The sequence below is a fragment of the Ovis aries genome, chromosome 3 (assembly GCF_016772045.2).
Source record: "Ovis aries strain OAR_USU_Benz2616 breed Rambouillet chromosome 3, ARS-UI_Ramb_v3.0, whole genome shotgun sequence".
In the NCBI taxonomy this organism is placed as follows: Eukaryota; Metazoa; Chordata; class Mammalia; order Artiodactyla; family Bovidae; genus Ovis; species Ovis aries.
The window spans coordinates 136,493,532-136,514,632 of NC_056056.1; the positions used below are offsets into that span (position 1 = coordinate 136,493,532).

At 55.9% G+C, this 21,101-nt stretch overlaps 1 protein-coding gene across 11 annotated transcripts in view; it reads left to right on the top strand.

Annotated features, from left to right (window-relative positions):
- The window catches only part of NCKAP5L (NCK associated protein 5 like), a 33,991-nt gene extending 13,307 nt beyond the window's left edge, over positions 1-20,684 (top strand). The window contains exons 1-15 of one of the 11 annotated variants that reach the window (XR_009599909.1): positions 1,487-1,678; positions 4,137-4,198; positions 5,282-5,440; positions 6,131-6,199; positions 6,309-6,347; positions 7,171-7,290; positions 9,683-9,844; positions 10,139-10,252; positions 11,336-13,962; positions 14,859-15,021; positions 15,255-15,336; positions 15,658-15,966; positions 16,045-16,187; positions 20,205-20,290; positions 20,444-20,684. Coding sequence is in view for 9 of the 11 variants with exons in the window: in XM_027967354.2 (XP_027823155.1) it covers positions 1,600-1,678; positions 4,137-4,198; positions 5,282-5,440; positions 6,131-6,199; positions 6,309-6,347; positions 7,171-7,290; positions 9,683-9,844; positions 10,139-10,252; positions 11,336-13,962; positions 14,859-15,021; positions 15,255-15,336; positions 15,658-15,966; positions 16,045-16,187; positions 16,498-16,710 (4,341 nt within the window). In the remaining 2 variants the exon portion in view is untranslated. Of the gene's footprint in view, positions 1-1,486; positions 1,679-4,136; positions 4,199-5,281; positions 5,441-6,130; positions 6,200-6,308; positions 6,348-7,170; positions 7,291-9,682; positions 9,845-10,138; positions 10,253-11,335; positions 14,283-14,858; positions 15,022-15,254; positions 15,337-15,657; positions 15,967-16,044; positions 16,188-16,497; positions 17,411-20,204 lie in introns of those variants that run through there. The other 10 variants (XM_060412637.1, XM_027967354.2, XM_027967355.2 and 7 more) reach the window with 10 other exon arrangements.
- The last annotated feature ends 417 nt before the right edge of the window (positions 20,685-21,101 follow it).

Genomic DNA, 21,101 nt, shown 5'->3' on the forward strand with positions numbered 1-21,101 from the left:
CCTCACTTTGAGAACCACTGTTCTAGAACAACCTCCACTTGGCATGAAAGAACTAATCCTTGAGAAATGGAGCGATCTGCCTAAAGTCACACAGCAAATAAATTGCACTGTTGGGACTATAAGCCAAACCATCTGGCCTGAGGCTTTTTCCAGTTCCCTTGGCCCGGCCAGGATGGGCCTGCTGGACTTTTGGGAGTGGGGCTAGGCATCTTGGCTGCAGAGCCCCTGGCTTGTGGCCCTATAAATAAACCCATTGAGTCTGCTGGAGCCCCTTCCCTCCCCACCCTCAGCGGCTGCTTTTGTTGTTGGGTGATGCTGTGAACAGGGAACAGAAAGGATCTGGGGAGGAGAGACAAAGGGTATCAACATCTATAAGCCTTCTGGGCTCGCAACGCCACTGCCCTTCCTCCTGCCCTGGCTGACCTGCTGTCGGTTTGAAAGCACCTCCACCATGGTCTGGAGGTTCTTGGAGTGCCTGTGAGGAGGAAGTTGGAGGAGGGGTGCAGTGGGCCCCTTCCCCATGGACACTTGCCCCTCAGAAGGGCTATTGTGTCCTGGGGCCAGTTGTCAGGAGGAGGGAAGGAAATTCTTGTTTGCCTCTGGCCCTGAGTGAGGGGGTGGGGGAGACCAATGGGGATCCTTGGGGCAGAGAGATGCTTTAGGCCAGAGGAAGGAGCCACTCTCAGACCGGGAATGCCCCCGGGGCCTCAGTCCTCACTTTGTTTTTTTCCTCCTGCCCTCAACCCAGGCAGATCTTGTCTGGAAAGGAGTGTTGCCGTGGGTGAAGAAGTTGCTGTTTACAAGTAGACTCCTGGGTGTGACGGGGATTCCAGAAAGCAGCTGGGGGATGGGGGGGAGCAGAGGGGGAAACGCTTGGATTACACGGACGATTCTGTTAGTAAAGCCAACTCCGTCTCTGCCTTCCCACAGCTGCCCACCCCTCCCCCACCCCCTGGCCCCTGGCTCTTTTCCCCTAGAGGACTCCAGGGGGGAACAGCTGGTCAGTGAGGGGCTCATCAGGGCCCAGAGGCCTTGGCTAAGGGCCAGGGTGAGGAGCCTAGAGGACCGGCTCGCTGCCATCTCTCTGGCCCCTTCCTCCCAAACCTGGACTCTGAGACTACAGAGGGGGGTCTTCTTGCCTGTGGTCTTCTTGCCTGTGCCCTGGCGGGCTCCCCTTCCTTGATCGGGCTGCCTGAAAGGCCAGGACAGCCTTTTTGCAGGGTTGCCCATCATGCCTGACCAGGCTGAAGAGATGAGCGAGCACCCAGGTTCGCTCAGTCACTGGGCGCACCTGCCCCTTCCCTGCATTACCCAGAGAGCCCCTGAGCGGCTGATCCCCCTTCGCAGTCTCTTCTGAAGGAGGGCCAGAGAGGCCCTGCTCTTCCTCTCCCCCCCCTCCCCTCAGCACTGAGGTCACCTCCCTCTGAATCAGGCCTTTGTGGAGGGCGGGGTTGCCCGTTGGCAGTTCTGGCGGGAGAGCCTCCCCATTCAAGTTCAAGCTCCCACCCGCTGCAGCTCCATTCCTACTCAGCTGGGCCAGCGTCCTGTGTTCCACATCCACATCAGACACCTGGGATATGTTGTGGGGCCCCCAGAGGAATGCTTGAAAGCAGGGCCATCCCGAAAAACCCAGGCCAGGGGTTTTCCTGGGCTCCAGGTGGGGCTGAGCACAGAAGCCGTGAGTAGCAGTTGTGGGGCCTGAGGGTGGATGGGGGTGCTTGGCCCTGGGGAGGGGACCCCACTGACCCTGCAGGGAAAACCACTGGGGACCTGACCTGGATTGTTTGGATTTTGTTTTTGTTTTTCTCCTCAAGAGATTTGGTTCGAAACTTCAGACTCTGAAGGGCCAAATTCCTAATTGGGCTCAGTTTGGGAGCTAGAGGATCGTAATTTTCCCCAGAGGAGGCTAAAGATGCAAGCTTTCAGTCTAGAGATCTTGAGACCAGACTCACAGCATGCGCCTCCCCAGCGCCAAGTTTAAATGCAGGCCTCTTCCGAGTGACTCAACGATCTGGGCTGACAGCTTCCTGCCCTCATCTTGTGGCCGTGCAGACGCACAGAAGGCCCAGCGTCCGGAGCTGGCCAGACCACTTGGGCTGAGGGCAGAAAACTTCTCCCCAAAGTGGGGCTGAGTCACAGTCCGCCTTCAGCCGACATGTCTGGAGCCTCTCCCAGGCCCTGCTCGGACCCAGACACTGACACCCTTGAGCTGTGCGCTCCTGTGGCTTGTCCCTTGGAGGGTCCCCCCCAGGTCACAGTGGGACTCAGGCCGCCCCGCCTTGGGATTCCCCGGGGCTCAGATCCGAGGGTGGTGGTGGTTGGCGTGTTGGGTCCCCACCCTCGTCAACACATACACAGGCCTCATGCCTGACCTGGATGCTTTTTCATTCATTCATTTATTTATTTTAGCAAAAGATACCCTCCTAAACCACCTTCACCCTTAGTTTGGTTTCTGTGGTTGTGTGAAGAAAACAAAGACTGGAGGTTTCTACCACTTTATCTTTCCCTTTTGGACACAGCCCTGTTCATCCCTCTCCCCTCCTTCATCCTCCTGTTTTTTTCTCACCCTCGCAAGCACTCCCTTCCCCGCCCCTGCCCCTCTATTTCTGGAGGTGTCCACTGGGGACGTAAGTGATGAGGAGGTTGAGGGGATGCTGGTGACCTGTGGGGACAGGCCTCTCCTAGAGCAGGGGGAGCCCCCGCCTGGCAAGAGGATGGTGGCCCGTGGATGAGTGACGCGGGGTGGGCTGGAACTGGTTCTCCGAGGCCTGTTTTGGTTTTAACCCCTGTTTGTGTATGTGGGAAGGAGGCTTTTTCCTGAATTTTTTTCATTTCTTTTGAGGTCTGTCCATTTCTAAATATAGCAAGCATGATAATGTTATGAGCAAACAAAGTTATAACTCAATACATTTTTATGATGTTAAAATAACAAAGGACTTTAGATTGTGGTGGAGTGTCAAAAACAAGCATTGCACAGTTTCTCCTTTTTCTCTACTTTTCAGAAGCCCCCTTCCCATTGTTGTGCACAGGCTTGTTTTTTCTCCCTCCCGACTCCACCCCCGCCCAGAAAGAAGCCTTCTCCTCTTCTCTCCCTTTCTCTTTCTAGAGTATCAGGTGGAAGAGAGTGAGGGCTGGAGGGCTGCCAGGGAAGGGGTCGGAGAGGAGGAAGCCCCTACGGGCAGGGCAGAGGGGCAACCCTTCAGATCTCCAGGAGCCCTCCTTTAAAGACCCCGAGGGAGAGGGACCTGGGACTTAGGGTCTGCTTCTAGGTGAACTGCTAGAGTGAAAAGCCTTCATTTATCAGAGTCCATGCAAGACTCTCTCTATGCATTATCTCACTTCCTGCTCCAACGGCCCTTTGGACTAGGTATTCTTATCCCCATGTTAGGGATGAGGAAACTGATTTTGCTGAGCCAGCGTCTAACCCGGGTCTGTCTGACTGCAAAGCTCCGGGAATGCTGAGACTAAGTGCACAGAGCACAGAGGACAAGGATGTACAGATAGGCTGCATAGGAAGGGGGCCCAGGCCTGCCCACTGTGCTCTGTGAGCCAGCCATATGGTGTGGGCAGCATCCTTTGTCTCTGGAGCTTGCTTCAGAGCAGGCTGGCACCTCCCCCCGTCACCCTCCTTACGAGGTCGAAAGGAGAATCAGATGTGATCCATGACACAGGAGAACATCCCAGCGCGCAGGATACACTCCGAGGATGCAGGTGTAGCTTCCTTTGCCTCGGTTTCCTCATCTCAAATATGTGTTGATAATAGCACTTGACCCCTTTTGTGGTTGTGAGAATGAAAAAAGATGACGTATGCTGGGTTGCTGTTCATTCCCCTCTGGCTGAGAGCTGGGGCCGTTTGCACTGCCTCTTCCCTCTGCCTGGAATGCTTTTCCCATTCCAGGATTTCATCTGCCCATTCACGCAGGTAGCTCTCTGCCTCGCTGTCACCTTCAGCGCCTTCTCAGGACCTGATGTCGGTTCATTGGTTTACCTCTGGTATTACCTGCCAGTCCTAGTAGAATGGAAGCTTCATACGGGCAGGATTTTCTCTGGCTTGTTTATCCCTCTGGTCCAGGATGCCAGGCAGTAGGAAGCCACTAAATGCATGGCTGACCTTGTCTCCCTCTGTGTCTCCTCAGGCAAGGTGACCATTCTGGCTGCGTGCGAGAGTGTGCCAGCCTGGGTGAGGAGGCAGAGACAGGTGAGGGGCTTTGGAACTTGGGTGTGCTGGTGGTGGGGACTGGAGGAGGGCTGGGTTGGGCGAGGCAGCCTCTGCCCCACAGGGGAGGGAGGAAAAAGCATTCAGATGCCTGGTAGGTGAGCTGCTGAGGGCTCCTCTTCCTTGGTCCAAAAGCTCTAAGCCCCTCTTGTGGGAGCTTTAGGGGGTCAGGGAGGCAAGTAGTTGGTGGTAGACTAAGGACCCCTACCCTTTTGCATTAGGGAGGGTTTCCCATCTACTGGAAATTTTGACAGTATTTGTATAGAGGAAGGAAAGGAGTACTTTCCTCTGCCTGAAAAATTAAAACTCAAATGGAAGATGAAGACTAGTCAAGGAAAGCCAGTCACTATGGCAACAGTTCGGAGTTGGGAGGGAGCCGGGATCACATAATGTGATACAGGTCAGAGACCTGGCTCTGTTGTGTTCAGGCAATGACAGACTAGCCTGTTCAGCCATCAGTTGGTCTCTTCCACACCAGGTATCACATCGGGTATCTAGTCAGTGAAATGAAGATAGTGTCCCTGCCCTCGCAGAGCTGACAGTCTGGGGGGACATTTACAGAGCCGAGCTGGAGGAGTACCTGACTCAGCCTTGGCGTGGGGGCCCTGGAAAATGAGTAGGAAGGAGCTGGAAAAGTGGAAGGGGGATGGGTATCAAGAGACCCCTGCAGAGGGCCCAGCGCTCACAGAGGCTGCTCTGCTGGGGCCTCGCCTGGAGCAGGAGGCTTGGAGGCTTGCAGGCCACCTCAGGCTCTGCCAGGAAGATACAGAGTGTCAGTTTGAGACCAACCTCAGCGGAGAATTCAGGTTTCTTGGCTCTTGGCCAGTGTCTGTGTAATCTGTAAGAGGGCAAGGGCAGTCATGAGTTTATAAAAACAATGGTCTCTATTCTTGAGATGGAAGAGCATGTCTATGTGTCTGTCCCATGAGCAAGAATCTGAGCCTGACTCCGAGTTGTTACAGTGTCCAAGGCACAGGGATCACAGGGATGCCAACTCTGGAGATACTGACAAGTTCTGTCTCTGTCCACCTCCTCCTCCGCTTGCCTCCCTGTGCCCTGGAGTAGCCTGCCGGGGCTTCTCTCACTTACCCCCAGGGCCTGATGTCGGAGGCCATGGACCAGTCAGCTGGGAGCCCTGGAAACCTGAACCCAGGAGAAGGTGGTGATGGCAGCGCAGAGCCGGGCACCTGCCAGGAGCTCCTGCACCGGCTGCGGGAGCTGGAGGTGGGGCACGGGGCAGGCCGGCCGGAGCCCTGCGAGCTTGGGTGGGTTTGGAGGTGCGGGGCAACCTTCCTCTCAGCCTGCTTTTCCAGGCTGGAGCAGAGCTGAACATTTCTTTAGCAGGCCCCTCTGAGACGCCCTTTCCTTACTCTTAGCTCTCCAGCCTTCATGCCAGCTCAGGACAAGAGGCATGCACAAGGGTGGGGCTGTACTAACCCCCAGATATCTCCCTTCTTTACCCCACTTTCGTGCCCCGGCTGTAGGAAAGGGGTGGCCACAGAGGCCACAGAAGGAAAAGTCTCAGGCATTGAGGGACCAGGGTACGGATCCATGAACTAGGCTTCTTACCACGTTCCTAGACCCTGCCCTGCGCCCTCCAGCCTCCTCTGCCTTCTCCCCAGGGAAATAAGGGTAACGTTTAGCACCTCCCACCTTGGTCCTCCTGGCCGCCTTATCTCCCCAGCCCCTCCAGCCTCATGGACTGAAGTCAAGGCAACAAAGGACCAGCCGTCTCAGCTCTGCCTCTGGATGCCCTGGGTCTCTATGTGCTCGCCCCTGACAGAATCACCCTGGAGCCAAGAGCTGGGGCAGGGAGAGAGCTACTGGACTCCTTGCCTCTCCTTCCCAAGAGGAACCTGCCCTGGGAAGAATGATCGCTTGGCCTCCCATTTACCTTCCTCCTCCTCCCTGCAGGCAGAGAACTCAGCACTCGCCCAAGCCAACGAAAGTCAGCGGGAGACCTACGAGCGCTGTCTGGACGAGGTGGGTGGGCTGATGCCGCCTGTGGGGAGCACAGCTTGTCGGCTCCAGGCTCCAGGCAGGGACTCACTCATCTGACAGCTTTTCCTCAGCTCTGCCTTTCTCTCCCCAGGTTGCCAACCACGTGGTGCAGGCACTGCTGAACCAAAAGGTAAAAGGCCACAGGAGACACTCATACTCCCTGACCTGAGCCCAGATGCCCTGGGAGGAGGCCCCGGGCACAGCAGGGGAGGTCCTTCCTGGGGACCCCTGAGCCTGCTCAGCTAGGGGATCGAGGAAGGTGGAACCTGAGCCCAGATGCCCTGGGAGGAGGCCCTGGGCAGAGCAGGGGAGGTCCTTCCTGGGGACCCCTGAGCCTGCTCAGCTAGGGGATTGAGGATGGTGGAAATGGCCTCTTGGCTCTCCAGCAGAGTCCCCTTTCTCTATCTTGGACAGTCCATACTGTTTGACCTGGAGCCGGGGCCATGCTAGGTAAGACCAGGTCTCCAAGCGATAGTAACTTTGATTTGGGCTTGAATCCTTCCATTATCCAGGCCCCAGCTAGTTTCTCCAGATCACTATAGCCCTGATAGCAGTGTTGATGCTGTGACCATAAGGTGACATCTAAATATTGACTCAAGTACTGTGGGTGATTCCTCGACATGTGAGCTACTCTGACCCCCAAGTCTTCCTCTGCCTTACATGAGCCCTTCTTTGATGTGTGGTTTCTAAGAGGCAGAGGATTGGCTCCAGAGATGAGAAAGTTGCCAAAGGGAATGGAATTACTTCCAACCAGGAGTGGTAAACTTTAGAAGATTTACCATCCCCAGAAGATGCGAGAGCCATAAATATAGGCAGGCTCAGCTCCTTCATAGGAGGTTGCAAGAGAAGCGCATGCCCAGCAGGAGTGCCCACTGCTCTGATGAAGCGACTGTGCTCACTCCACTCTCCCTCTCCCCACCGCCTTGCCTTCTTCCGCCTCCTGGGGGCGGCAGGACCTGCGAGAGGAGTGCATCAAGCTGAAGAAGAGGGTGTTTGACCTAGAAAGGCAGAACCAGATGCTGAGCGCCCTGTTTCAGCAGAAACTCCAGCTGACAGCGGGCTCCCTCCCTCAGGTGGGCACATGCGATTCCCCCTCCTTCCTCACATCTCAGCCTCCTACCTCCCAACTCAGCCCTGTTGTCATCATCACCCCCTCTTCTCCCAAACACCTACAGAAGCAGGTTGTCAGTCATTGGCCTCCATTCTGGGCGCTGTGGCCTTCCAGGGCAGGCCCACCTCGCCTGATAGATCTGAGCCTTAGGTGAGGGGAAACTTCCAAGACCCCCTTAAGCTTGGCTGTCCCCCACTTCCCAGGTACTGCCCCAGCCAGTTGGTGTCCCTTTTTGTTGACAGAGAAAGTCCTTGCTTCCTCCGCCCTGAGTAGAGAGATGGGTGGATGCTGAAAATGCAGTCATTTCAAGCTAGCTCCCACGAGGCCCCTTTGGCCACTGCCTTTCCTCTTCTTGGCCAGGGGCAGGGGTGGGGCCGGGTGTAAGGCACCCAGTGCTTGGTGTCATGGAGAGGTTAGGAAAGGCCCTTCACCCGGATGACTCTGCGCATGCCCGGCTGCATCTCCCCACCCGCTAACCTAGTCTTGGCCACAGACGCTCATCGCTGCTTCCAGCCCTGACACCTGCCTTATCCCGGGAGAAGCAGGAGGCTAGTGGTAGTGAACCCTGGGCTCAGTTAACATGTAACATGGGGTCCACTCTGTCTGGAAGCCCCAAGGATGTGGTGTGCCTGTGGGGAATCAGGAGCAGCTCCACGTACCCAAGGTGCATAGTGGGTTCTGAGGTCAGCCAGCACATCCCCCACCTACCCTGACTTGCCAGGAAGAGAAACACCTTGTGTGTGTTTGTGTCTAAATTTATATGTCTGGGATACAAACCAGGTGGCCATTGGCCCCCCAAACCCTGAGCAGGATGCCCTCAGCTCCCTGGGAAGCCTGACCCCTGGCAGATGAAGCCTCTGTCTCCCCAGATTGGTGCAGACACGGGTGTCTGAGCTGCAGTGACTCTGCAGCTTCCTGTGTCCTGTCCTGGCCCTGCCATGGGCTGACCTGGAGGCCAGATCACACCAGCCAAGCTCACCCTGTCCACACTCTTCTCAGTGACTGGCGATAACAGAGGCATAGATCATCCTGAAATTGTTTGTTTTTTAGTAAATGAATTCTGGGATTCGAGTTGGAGATTTTTAAATGAATTTTGGGGTTTGGGACCATGGATTTATCTTCCCCAGAAGTAACATGACGTAATGGAAAGAGCACGAACCTTGGCCTCAGATAAACTTGGGTTCGGTCCCTAACTTAGCTAATTCTTAGCTGTGTGACCTTGGGTAGATTATTTAACCATACAAATCATCGGTTTTTTTCCTTTATAAATGGGGATAAAAATACCTATATTGCAGGCTGTCGTGAGGATGAAATGAGATAATATCTAGTGTTTGACCTGTAGTAGTCAATGATTAGCAGCTAGTTATCATTATTAATGTTATTTCCAAGTTGTGCTTTGCTAGGATGGAAGCTCCAGTGAACAAATGTTAATTAAGCTCTTACTGTAAGCAGTGCCTTTGCCAACACATATGGAATTGGAGAGAGCTGGGGCTTCTAGACACTAAGGCAGGGCTGCAGAGGGTGATGGTGCTGACCAAAAGCCCAGGGAGGGGGAGAGGCCATCAGAGATGGGCTAAAGAGAGTGCCCTAAGGAGGTGACTGCGCCCTGATGATGGGAGATATTTACTTTTTTATTCTAGTTTTGTTTTATTCTTTATTTTTTGACTGCACCATGACACTTGTGAGAATTTAGTTCCCTGACCAGGGATTGAACTCACACCCTCAGCAGTGAAAGCAGAGTCCTCACCATGGGCCACCAGGGAATTCCTGGTAGACAGGAGATTTTAAAGAGTACAGAAGAGGTCTGGGAAAAGGGATGCCCTGTAGGAGGAACAGAGCAGGGGATCCTAAGGAGCAGAGAGCTGTTCAGCCGGACTTGAGCAAAGGTTGTGTAAAGAGGAAGTGAGACAAAGCTGTGGACGGTGTCAGGGAAGAACCGGTAGATCTGGCTATAATGCCGACCGAAGAGTTCAGACATGTCAGTGGAGGCTGGCAGAGGAGGCTGCGAGCACAGAGATGCTTTAGACAAAAAAGATTGGATAGCCACGCGGTCAGGTGAGGGAGACTGAAATGCTGAGCAGCTTTCAGGCCAGAGCTGTGAGGATGGAGTGCCAAACGAGCCGCTGCGGATGGCTCGGCCGGAGGGGAGACAGAGACACCACAGAGACAGGACTTAACAGCTGTGGAGTGCAAGAGACAGGGGAGAGTTGAAGCGGACTTGTGTCTCGTCAAGGTGCCTAAGAGAAGAGGAACGAGAGAGAAGTGGTCTGTGATTAAGTACAACTTTGGTAATCCTCCAAGCGGAGGCCATTCAGGGGAGATGGAAGTAGTAACTGCCACCATCTCTGTTCCAGGACCCAGTAAACAACACCGCTTCCGTTAGTCTCAGCCATTCCTGTGGAGGCTGGGCCACAGGTGGTCAGAAAAGAAAAGGGCCTCGAGGCTCACCCTCTCTGTACTCAGGGAGGAGGCTCCACAGAGAAGCAGAGGATCTTGGAGGCTCAGCGGACAGCTGGGTTAGTCTTGCCACTGCCCTGCGGCCCCCGGGGCACTCTTCTTTCTCCAGAGGCCCCTGCCCAGTCCCACCTCCCTGCCCCGCCACCTGAGCTTGCATTTCTTCAGTCTACCTGTGCTGGGGTCTCCCAAGGTACCTCTGACCCAAGTGGTGAAAGCCTCACCTTGGGCCAGGAGACATCACTGAAGGAGCAGGGAAGGATGTTCCCCTGCCCCTGGATAGGAAGCCTTAGCTCCCTGAGGGCACAGGGCCCTGGGCTGACAGCATCTGTGCTAACCTCACCTCTCCCCTGTAGATCCCACTCGCCCCACTCCAGCCGCCTTCAGAGCCACCGGCCTCGCCCTCCCTGAGCTCCGCCGAGGGACCGGCCACCTCGCTGCCTCTGGGGCGCTGCGCTGGGCAGAGAGAGGTAGGAGGGCTGGGCTCCGTGGTCTGTGGCTCCGCTGGCCCTGGGCTCATCAGCTGATGCTCCATGACTGTTTCCTAACAAGTCTCAGGGGAAGGACTGCTTCCGGGCACACAGATTCTCATCCAGACTGGGTGTGAGCCCTCAGCTGTCAGCCTCGTACCAAAAAAAAACAGATCCCCACCCCTAACCACTGGCCTTGTGAGTAAACGTGTTAGTACTGCAGTCAGACTCAACACTTCTGAGCTCTTACTCTGTGCCAGGCACTGTGCCGGACACCTAGATTTCATTTATCTTTTTCTTTTTTGCTAATTTTTGGCATGCATTTATAATCCTACACGTATTTATTTATCCAAGTCCAATTCATTCATTCTTTTGTTTATCTGGTCCCATTTATCTTATTTTATGAGATTTAAACACAATCACCATCTTATTTTACAGATGATACAGTGAAGCTTAGAGATTAAATGACTTGCTGAAAGTCTTATAACTAGTTAAGCAATAGACCTGGGTCTTGAACCCGCACAGTCTGGCTCAGGAGCCCAGGTAGTTAACCACTGTACCAGACTGGACCAGGCCTGAGAAGGGGCCAGGGAGAAGCAGGAAAAGGCTCACAGTAGAGTCGTTCCGTCTGCTTCTCCCCGGGGATCAGCTCAGCAGGACAGCTGTCTGACCTGAGAAGGCCTGGGCTTGCCTGTAGCAACTGACTGAGGACTTGGCCACATCATATCCCCTTCTTGAGTCTGTATTCTTTCCAAAACCTGAAAAAATGGATGGGTCTCCCTCCCCTGGGGCAAACAGAGATATCAGGGGTATAGATGGTCAGCCTTCCTGACCCATAATGGTAGGAGGTAGCGCTGGGATAACCAGGAAGGAAGATAGGTGCCCCCTAAGTGTGCCAGGAAGGACAGCTGGGGTAACCAGGACTCAAACTCTTGAGGAAACTTTCCAGCACATTCCAGAAGCCATCAGTTCCTTTTGAGGACACAGACAAACCAGACCAGCTCAGGTTATGCCAGCTCAGTTATGCCAGCTCGGGGCCCAGGCCTGCACATAGTTTCCTCCTCATGCCATTTGTCCCCCAAGGTGTGTTGGGAGCAGCAGCTGCGGTCAGGAGGCCCAGGACCCCCGGCCGCCCCACCCCCAGCGCTGGATGCCCTCTCCCCATTCCTTCGAAAGAAAGCGCAGATCCTGGAGGTGCTGAGAGCCCTGGAAGAGACGGACCCCTTGCTTCTGTGCTCACCTGCTACCCCCTGGCAGCCTCCAGGCGAGGGTCCTGGCTCCCCGGAGCCCATCAATGGCGAGCTCTGTGGCCCACCTCAGCCTGAACCCTCTCCCTGGGCCCCCTACCTGCTACTAGGTCCTGGCAGCCTGGGAGGCCTGCTGCACTGGGAGCGCCTCTTAGGGGGTCCAGGGGAGGAGGAGGGTGCTGGGCGGCCCTGGGGCCCTGGTAGGGGCTCCCCACAGGCCCAAAGCACTGGTTCTGGGCCGCCCTGTGTGCCAGGCAGTAGCTCCTCCTCCTCTTCTGATGAGGCAGGTGACCCCAATGAGGCCCCCAGCCCAGACACCCTGCTAGGGGCCCTGGCCCGCAAGCAGTTGAACCTGGGCCAGCTCCTTGAAGACACAGAGTCTTACCTACAGGCCTTTTTGGCCGGGGCTGCTTGCCCACTCAGCGGGGACCACCTGGGTCCCAGGCAGCCATCCTCCCCAGACCAGGGGCCCCCACAACTGTCCAAGTCCAAAGGCCTCCCCAAGTCAGCTTGGGTTGGGGGTGCCCCAGAGGCCCACAGGCCAGGCTTTGGTGCTACCTCAGAGGGCCCGGGGTCGCTCCCCTTCCTCAGCATGCTCATGGGCGCAGGGGACACCCCCCTGGGCTCACGGCCTGGCCACCCCCACTCTTCATCTCAGGTGAAAAGCAAGCTCCAAATTGGCCCCCCTTCTCCTGGGGAAGCCCAAGGACCCCTTCTGCCCTCTCCAGCCAGAGGTCTCAAATTTCTAAAGCTGCCTCCAGCCTCAGAGAAGGTCCCCAGCCCAGGAGGCCCCCAGCTTAGCCCCCAGCTTCCCCGGAATTCCAGAATACCCTGTCGGAACAGTGGCTCAGACGGCAGCCCCTCCCCACTGCTGGCCCGCAAGGGTCTGGGCGGAGGAGAGCTGTCCCCAGAGGGGGCACAGGGCCTGCCCACCAGCCCTTCACCCTGCTCCATGACCCCTGACTCTGCACAGCTCAGACCTCCCCAGCCAGCCTTGTCCGCTACACTTTCCCCAGGACCCACGGTGTCTCCTTGCTATGAGAACATTCTGGACCTTTCCCGGAACACTTTTAGGGGGCCTTCCCCAGAGCCGCCTCCATCTCCTCTGCAGGTGCCCACCTATCCACAACTAACTTTGGAGGTGCCACGGGTCCCTGAGGTCCTCAGAAGCCCTGGCATCCCCTCCAGCTCTTGCCACCCAGAATCCTGCCCCTATGAGGGCACCCAGGAGAAGAGTTCAGACAAGGCAGGCTCCGAGTCTCCCCATCCTGGCCGCAGGGGCCCAGGCAGCTCATCCAAGAAGCCCAGCCAGGGGGCAGGACGGCGACCTGGGGATCCTGGCTACACGCCTCTGCGGGACAGACTGGCAGCCCTGGGGAAACTGAAGACTGGCCCCGAGGGGCCTCAGGGCCCAGAAAAGAATGGGGTGCCAGTCAGACCTGGCACTGAGAAAGCCCGGGGAGCAGGGAAGTCAGGGGAGAGCACTGGAGACACAGCACCCCCTGCTTCCAGGCCCCCTGAGCAGCCGGAAGCCAAGGGGCCCCTGCGGGGGTCAGTGGCCTTAGGCACAAGCAGCCTGAAGCAACAGGAATCTGGGCTCCTGGGGGACCCTGGGGCCCGAGTCTACTCTTCCCACTCCATGGGGGCCCGGGTGGACCTGGAGCCTGTTTCACCGAGGAGCTGCCTCACCAAAGTGGAGCTGGCCAAGAGCCGGCTGGCAGGGGCCCTGTGCCCCCAGGTACCCCGCACCCCTGCCAAAGTGCCAACCTCAGCCCCCAGCCTTGGCAAGCCCAATAAGAGCCCCCACAGCAGCCCAACCAAGCTGCCTTCAAAGTCACCCACCAAGGTGGTACCCCGACCTGTGGTCCCACCAGCCACCAAGGAGCCCCCCAAACCTGACAAGGGGAAGGGCCCACCCTGGGCAGACTGTGGCGGCACCGTGGCCCAGCCCATGTCCCCAGCACCTGGCCCTGCAGACCCAGGCCCAGGTCCTGAGGGGCGGGCCCCGCACTCGGCCATTGAGGAGAAGGTGATGAAGGGCATCGAGGAGAACATGCTGCGGCTCCAGGGCCAGGAGCGGGCCCCTGGCACCGAGGCCAAGCATCGGAACACCAGCAGCATCGCCAGCTGGTTTGGCCTTAAGAAGAGCAAGTTGCCAGCGTTAAACCGCCGCACAGAGACCACCAAGGGCAAGGAAGGGGCCGGGGGCTCCCCGCTCCGGAAGGAAGTCAAGATGGAAGCCCGGAAGCTGGAGGCTGAGAGTCTCAACATCTCCAAGCTGATGGCTAAGGCGGAAGACCTGCGCCGGGCCCTGGAGGAGGAAAAGGCATACCTGAGCAGCAGGGCCCGGCCTCGGCCCGGGGGCCCAGCACCAGGGACCAGTGCAGGCCTGGGGCAGGGGCAGGGCCAGCTGGTTGGCATGTACCAGGGTGCAGACACCTTCATGCAGCAGCTTCTCAACAGGTGAGAGCTGGGACTGGCTGGCAGGGGCTCAGTAGTTGGGGGCACTTTGCCCTCCCCAGGCACTCTGGGATTGGGGCTGCCTTTCCTGGGAACTGGGGCTTCCCAGAGGCCAAGGAGTGTAGGAGGTCAAATGACATGGCACCAAATCTTCTGAGGGTTAATGGCCCAGCCCAGAGGAGGGGTCAGGACCTCAAACAAGGAGCTAGGGATTTGTGCCCCAGCTCCCTTCTTCCCTGGCTGTCTGACATTTAGCTTGCTGAGATTGTTTCTCATTTAAGAACAGCTACCAGTCAACGTTTCCCTGAATCACCTCGAGTCAGGTAAGGCAGTGTGTCTGGGGTCCAGGGTAGTTAAGAATGCTAGTACCTAGCCATGGGCTAATGCAGGTCTCCCTCCGGGGTTTTATATCCTGTAGAACAAGGAGGGCTCCCTTCCATTTGCCTTTTGGCACTTGCCACAGACTCAGCAAAGTGAGCTGTGGTTTAGAGAGGGGGTTGCTCTGTCTGGGCCAGGTAAGGCAGAGTGTGCTTTGGATAACAAGTACACGCAGGGTCAGCTAGAGTAGGCAGGATGTGTCACGTGGACCAGGATGTCACCATGTTTGTTCTCTACTGGGGGACATTATCAGAAAGGTCTGTAGGCTTGACCCTAGGTAGCTATGGAGACATTCTCCCATCACTCCTGCCCCTGCTGGTCCTCTGGGTTTCCCCTGGGGTCTTGGCCTATTCCTGGTGTCAGGAGAGTTGATGCAGGAAGCCAACAGGCATATGTTCTCTTCTCCAGGAGCAGGGGGCAGTAGGTACTTCTCTAAACCCAGCCCCACTGGAGGAAGTGAGGCCAGAATGTGTGGGTGGGCCTGGGCCTCCCTCACTTCTATCTGCACTGCCTGCCCCTAGGGTGGATGGCAAGGAACTGCCCCCCAAGAGCTGGCGGGAACCCAAACCTGAGTATGGTGATTTCCAGCCAGTGTCCTCTGACCCCAAGAACCCCTGGCCCCCCTGTGGGCCCCGAAATGGCCTGGTGGGCCCTCTCCAGGGCTGTGGAAAACCTCCTGGGAAGGTAAGTTCCAGGGGCGGGGGCTGGGTGGGGGCCCTGGCTTTGTGGCCCTGCCAGGCCCTGGGGCCAGAAGGCTGCTGGATGTATTTCTGGTCTCCAAGGAGAATGGGGAGGGGAGAGGGCCTTCTGAGGGCTGGCGGGTTGCCAGGACTCTTAGATCCGTACTCCAGGGGTCCTGATGGAGGGCGTTGGCATGGAGGAAGAAGGGGCTCTGAAGTCTCCTGTACCCCATACAGCCAAGCATCGAGCCAGGGAGGCGAGAAGAGATGCCCTCTGAGGACAGTCTGGCTGAGCCAGTGACCACCTCACACTTCACAGGTCAGCAGGGTCAAGGGCCAAGGCTGGGACCTGCCCCTCACCCCTTGTTCACTTTATTCCTTCCTGTCACCACAGCAGGTGCCAAGCCCCAGAGGGCACTGGGACTACACAGTGCCAGGAATATCTCCCTGTCACTTAGGGTACCTGCCCTGTCCTCTTCCCCAAGACTAGGGGCGATGGGGCAGGGCAGGCAGGGACAGCTGAGAGCCTGTGGAGCTAGAAGGGTGTCCAAGGGTGGAGCCTGGGCTGGGGCAGGAAGCCAGAGAAAGGCAGGGGGGCTGAGGCACCTGAGCCTCACATCCCCTCCCTTCCCCTCCCCAGCCTGTGGCTCTTTGACTCGAACCCTGGACAGTGGCATTGGGACCTTCCCACCCCCAGACCATGGCAGCAGTGGGACCCCCAGCAAGAATCTTCCGAAGACCAAGCCACCACGGCTGGAGCCCCCACCTGGGGTGCCCCCAGCTCGGCCCCCACCCCTTACCAAAGTCCCCCGCCGTGCCCACACACTGGAGCGTGAGGTGCCCGGCATAGAGGAGCTGCTGGTGAGCGGGAGGCACCCCAGCATGCCGGCCTTCCCTGCCCTGCTCACCGCTGCCCCAGGCCACCGGGGCCATCAGACCTGTCCAGATGGTGAGTGCCTGGGCAGGGAGTGGGCGGGCCTTTCTGGGAGCTCCGCCCACCACCCACCTTCCCCTTGTCCCCGGACAGATCCCTGCGAAGACCCAGGCCCACCCCCTCCAGTCCAGCTGGCCAAGAACTGGACCTTCCCCAATGCCAGGGCAGCCAGCGGTTCCTCTGACCCTTTCTTATGCCCACCCCGACAACTGGAGGGGCTGCCCAGGACCCCTATGGTGAGCATGGCGGAAGGGGAAAGGGAACGGCACTGGAGGGCAGCGGGGAATGACGAGGGGTGAGGTACCGCCCTGTCCGGGAGGAGGACTCAGCGGTCAGCCCCTTGGATGCCCGTCTGGACAGCCCACCCCCTGTCTTTTCACACTCGTCTTGGGGAAAGGGTTTCTCTCCCTTCCGGCACCTTGGTAGGACTGGCTCAGTCGCGCCTCCAGTTTCCGTCCTCTGCAGTGCCCCGTTCAGGCGGGCAGAGCCTCTTAGGAGGTGAGAAGTGAGAGGTACTTGCTCCCGAGCCCTGCCCTCCTTCCCCAGGCCCTGCCCTTGGATGGAAAGCGGAGCCTGGAGCCCAGCCGCCCAGCCCCTGCGCCCCAGGGCCCGGCGTTTGGGGGTAGCCGCACCCCTAGTACATCGGACGTGGGCGAGGAAGGGAGAGTGGCCAGCGGGGGACCCCCGGGGCTGGAGACCTCTGAGTCTCTCAGCGACTCGCTCTACGACTCGCTGTCCTCTTGCGGGAGTCAGGGCTGAGTGGAGTCAAGGCTGAGTGGCAGCGGCAGCCACGCCCCGCGCTGGAGGCGGAGACCACGGATTGGACGGCCCTCCTCAAGCCCCGCCCCCGGGGCCCCGCCCTGAAGGGACCAAGGAGGCAGATGAACCAGAAGGTGAAGGGGGTTCCCGGCACAGCTCACTGCCCGCCGCTGCCGCTGCTGTGGAGGAGATGACCGCTCTCAGCTCAGGGAGAGACCCCACCCTTGGTCCTTTCTCTCACCCAGAGTACGGCTCTTCCTCTGAGGGACTGAGGGGTTCAAGGCCGCTGTGTCCCGGCCCCCACTCCCGCTTCAGGCTGAGCCATCTTGTGGTGCTGGGCTTCCTGCCCACCGGTCGTGCCATCTCCGCCCACCCTGGCGGCTCCCCTGCCTCAGCAGCCCCGTGCTGGTGGAGTTTAGGGGCGAGGGGTCACGTTGCCTTCTCTCTCTGTCTGCCCTGGTCCTCCCCACTGTCTGGATGGTGCTGCCCTCTCCTGCCCCATATCTTTGGGGCCCATTTGTCTGTCCTTTTTTGTTGGTTGTTTTTTATATATATATATAAAAGCGTCTGACCCAGCCCCCACCCACCCCCATCCCCACACTGCGGTTAATTTATCTGTTGTTAAAAACGCGGCTGCTCTGCTTCCAGCCTCTGCTTCTGCCGTATCCCTAATAAAACGTGGAGGACCCCCCCACCCCGACCCCAGACTCAGCTTGTTCTATGGGAGGACTCAGGGATGCACAGGCCAGTAGAGACCTCGTGGGCACCAGGGTGCAGGACTCCAGGGCTCTGCTCCAGGAGCTCTTGTGAGGCAGTTCAGTTTACCAGGGCTGCTGACTTGAGTCACCCTAGAATGTAACTAAGGGTGGGGGATCTGTTTAGACCTGTAATGGTACCTAGCAGTGGGGAAATTCCCCTGGCCCAGGGCTTGGTCAGGAGGAAGGCTTTGCTGCCCCAGAAAGGGAGGTGGAGATGGTGGCTGTGGACATGCACTCAAACCTTGGACATACCAGGTTGGGTGGGTATATAAACTGTAAGCTTCAGGGGTCCAGGGGTAAACAGAGTTAAGTGTCTACAGCTACCTGTTGTCATAAAGTGAGGCACGACTGGGTTTCTGACTTGCCACCTTCTAGTCGCACCTCAGCCTCTGGGCTTGCCCCACATCTTCTTGCCCTTATTTCACCCTCAGATTTCAACCAGAAGTTCTCCTGGCTCTCGAATTCTTACCTTAAGATGGGAAGGCCAGGAATGAGGCTGTGTGGAAGGGTCTAGGCTTCTAGGAGTTATTTCAGACTCTCCATGGGATGTGAGAAGGCCAGGGGGTGGTTGTGGCCCTCCAGCCCTTGGATTTCCTATTGAGCATAGAGTTGGACAGTGACCTGAAGGGGACCCAGGTGGCCCCAGCCCATCTCACAGTGACCAACCAAGCTGGGCCTTGGGAAGGCCGCCTTTTAGCCCAGGTTGCAAGGTGTGGGCTGACTTGTTCAGAGCACCCCCCTGCCATAGTCAACACTCACTGCCTCCCCCATGCCATCTGTAGGCCACCTGGGCATTGTGCATGCTGAACAGCCCTGGCTTTGTGGCTGGGACTCTGGACAGTTCATCATGGAGGTAGGGGGCTGTGCAGTGAATGAATACAGTCTGTGTTGGCACTTCAGGCTTGCCAAGCCAAGGTCAGGAATGCCTGGACAGGGAGCAGTGCTGGGCCAATTCACAACTCAGTTGATGCTGCCATGCGCTCTGACCAGCCCAAGAAAGGTTGGGAGGGACGAAGGATGTCCGTGCCTCTCTTTATGCTAACTCCTTCCAGCAGTGTCTCTTCAGCTGTAAATGGTCCAGAGAGCAGTGAAAGAACTCCCTGTTAAATACCTACCATATTGCCAGCCTCCTGATTCATTTCACAGGTGAAGTTATTGAGGCTCAAAAACGTTTGAGTAGATGAATTCCTTGGTGGTCCAGTGGTTAAGACTCTGCGATCCCAGTGCAGGGGGCACAGTGTCAGTCCTTGATCAGGGAAGTAAGATCCTGCATGCTGCATGGCCCGTCCGAAAACAGACCAGTAGTTTTCCAAGGCTGAGAAGTGATGGATCTTGGCAGGAGTGATCCCTTTTGGGTGTGTAACTTTGCTTTCTTCTGCCAGGACTCTAATCCCTTCCTCCGTTTTTAGCCCTGGATCACTCCTGATGGACAGGGCTAGAGAACATTAAGTTGGGAGTCAAGAGTCAGCCCTTGAGTGCGGGTCTGTGGGGAACATTAGATCTTGTCTCCGGGACTTGGTTTTCCTTATCTATGGAAGATTGGGAAGTTGGTCCAGGCCAGCTTTCCCCTTAGCTTTCTGCATTTCCCACCCATCTCCCAATCTGGCTGTTCTTCCTCCTGTTTCCCTTAGTGGATGTCATCACTGAGGAGGTTAAAACGACTTAGAGAAGCATCATATTTTCTTCAAATGTCAGGATCGCATTTTCTTATTTCTGTCTCCTACTTCCAGGTATCCATCCCACTCTCCCTTCTGCTTTTATGGGCTTAAGCTGTTGATCTCTACCTCTTGCCAGGCAGGCTCGGAGAAGTCTACATCCTTCTCCACTTTTAATTTCTTGGTTTCTTAAGCCCTTTTCTCTGTGTGAACCTGATGGATTACCTCATTTCCTTGTTAGAATTGTTTGCCTACAGGATATTTATGGTATTTCCTTTCTGAGAAGGAATTTGGCATGGTGGGTTTAATTCTGGACTCCACCTCTGACAAGCTGAGATCAAGGGTCCAGGCAGGTTTCTGTCACCAGAGTCTGCTCATTCTGCCACCAGGCTCTGTCCTGCAGTGTTTTCACATGCAAGGTGACCTCTTGGGCCAGGGGACAATGTGGGCCACCTGAGAAAAAGCTCACTGTCAGTCACCAGGACAGAGCAGCATCAGCCACACCTAGTACCTGGAGCCAGCCCTTCCCTACCAGGCAGCTCCTCATTCCTAAATCCCCCAGTGTGCTGCTAAGGGGTGCTGGGCCCAGACAAGCCATCTGTGGCCCACATGACTCTGTATGCCCTCCACACAGACAGAATATTCCATCTGAAGTAATTATGTGGCAAGGGACAGACAGTTGACTTCGAGACTCTTCCAGGAAACCAATTTCTCTTTGCCCTTGAAGAAAAGATTTATCTAAAAGACCACTTGATCCTCACTATGGCAGAATACTTCATATCTGAGTTTGTAACATCTGCTTGCAGGATTAAGGTGACCTCACTGTTTTCTCCATGAACAATGGGTAAACACTTGCCTTACCATTGTATATGACCCTTTCTGCTGGATTTCCCAAACAAAAGAAGCCCAAACCACCAAACTCCTCTTATCCCCCATAAATGGCATCAACAAAAAGCTAGGAAAAGACTCCAGGTTCCACCTTTCTGGGCACCCTGCTTCTTGTAAGAAATGTCCCAAAATGTTAACTGAGATTTTCTGTGAGTTGCCAATGGTTTTTATTTTCTTCTCTACCCTTGTCTAGATTTTCTACAAATAGTATGTTTTGTTTTCCTGACCCCCCAAAAAAAATTTTTTTAAGAAACAACCATTCTCTGCAACAAATTCTAGGTATGTAACCCCATTCTATAGTCTTGAGTGAGTTAATTCAAGCATATAAGTAATTTTTTTTAAGACATGAATTTAAAGTAAATATAGGTAAGTATTTCAATGATCTTGAGGTAAGGAAAACCTTTTTAAAAACCTTTTTTGTAATCATTAAAGACATACAAACTGGAAAAGTGCACGTTCGGGACTTCTCTAGTAGTCCAGCGGCTAAGAATCCACCTTCCAGTGCAGGGGACATGGGTTTGATCCCTGGTCAAGGAACTAGGACCCCACATGCTATGGAGCAACTAAGACCACGCATCTCAACTACTGAGCCTGCAGTGTGCCTCAACGAAAGATCCCACATGCCGCAACTAAGATCCGTCACAGCCTAATAAAATATATTTTTTTAAGTGCATGTTCATGGTTTTAAAAAATAATGGACTTCCCTGGCAATCCAGTGGTTAAGACTCCATGCTTCCACTGCAGGGGGTGTGGGTTCAATCCCTGGTCAGGGAACTAAGATCCTGCATGCCATAGGGTACAGCCAAAAAAAAAAAATTTTTTTTAATCAAAATTGAATAGAATATCATGTAGGGAAGAAGAAGAGTCTCATATTCCAACTTCCAGTCTCACTGCCCAGATATAACCCAAGTTGATTGGAATTCCTCTCAAATCACTTTTTTTTTTCTTAAATTGTGCTCTTTCAGTAGACATTCTGAGGGCTTCAAGCCAACCACAGCCTCTCAGATCACTCTTTAAAAGCACACTACAGGAGAAGGAAATGGCAACCCACTCCAGTATTCTTGCCTGGAGAACCCTGTAGACAGAGGAG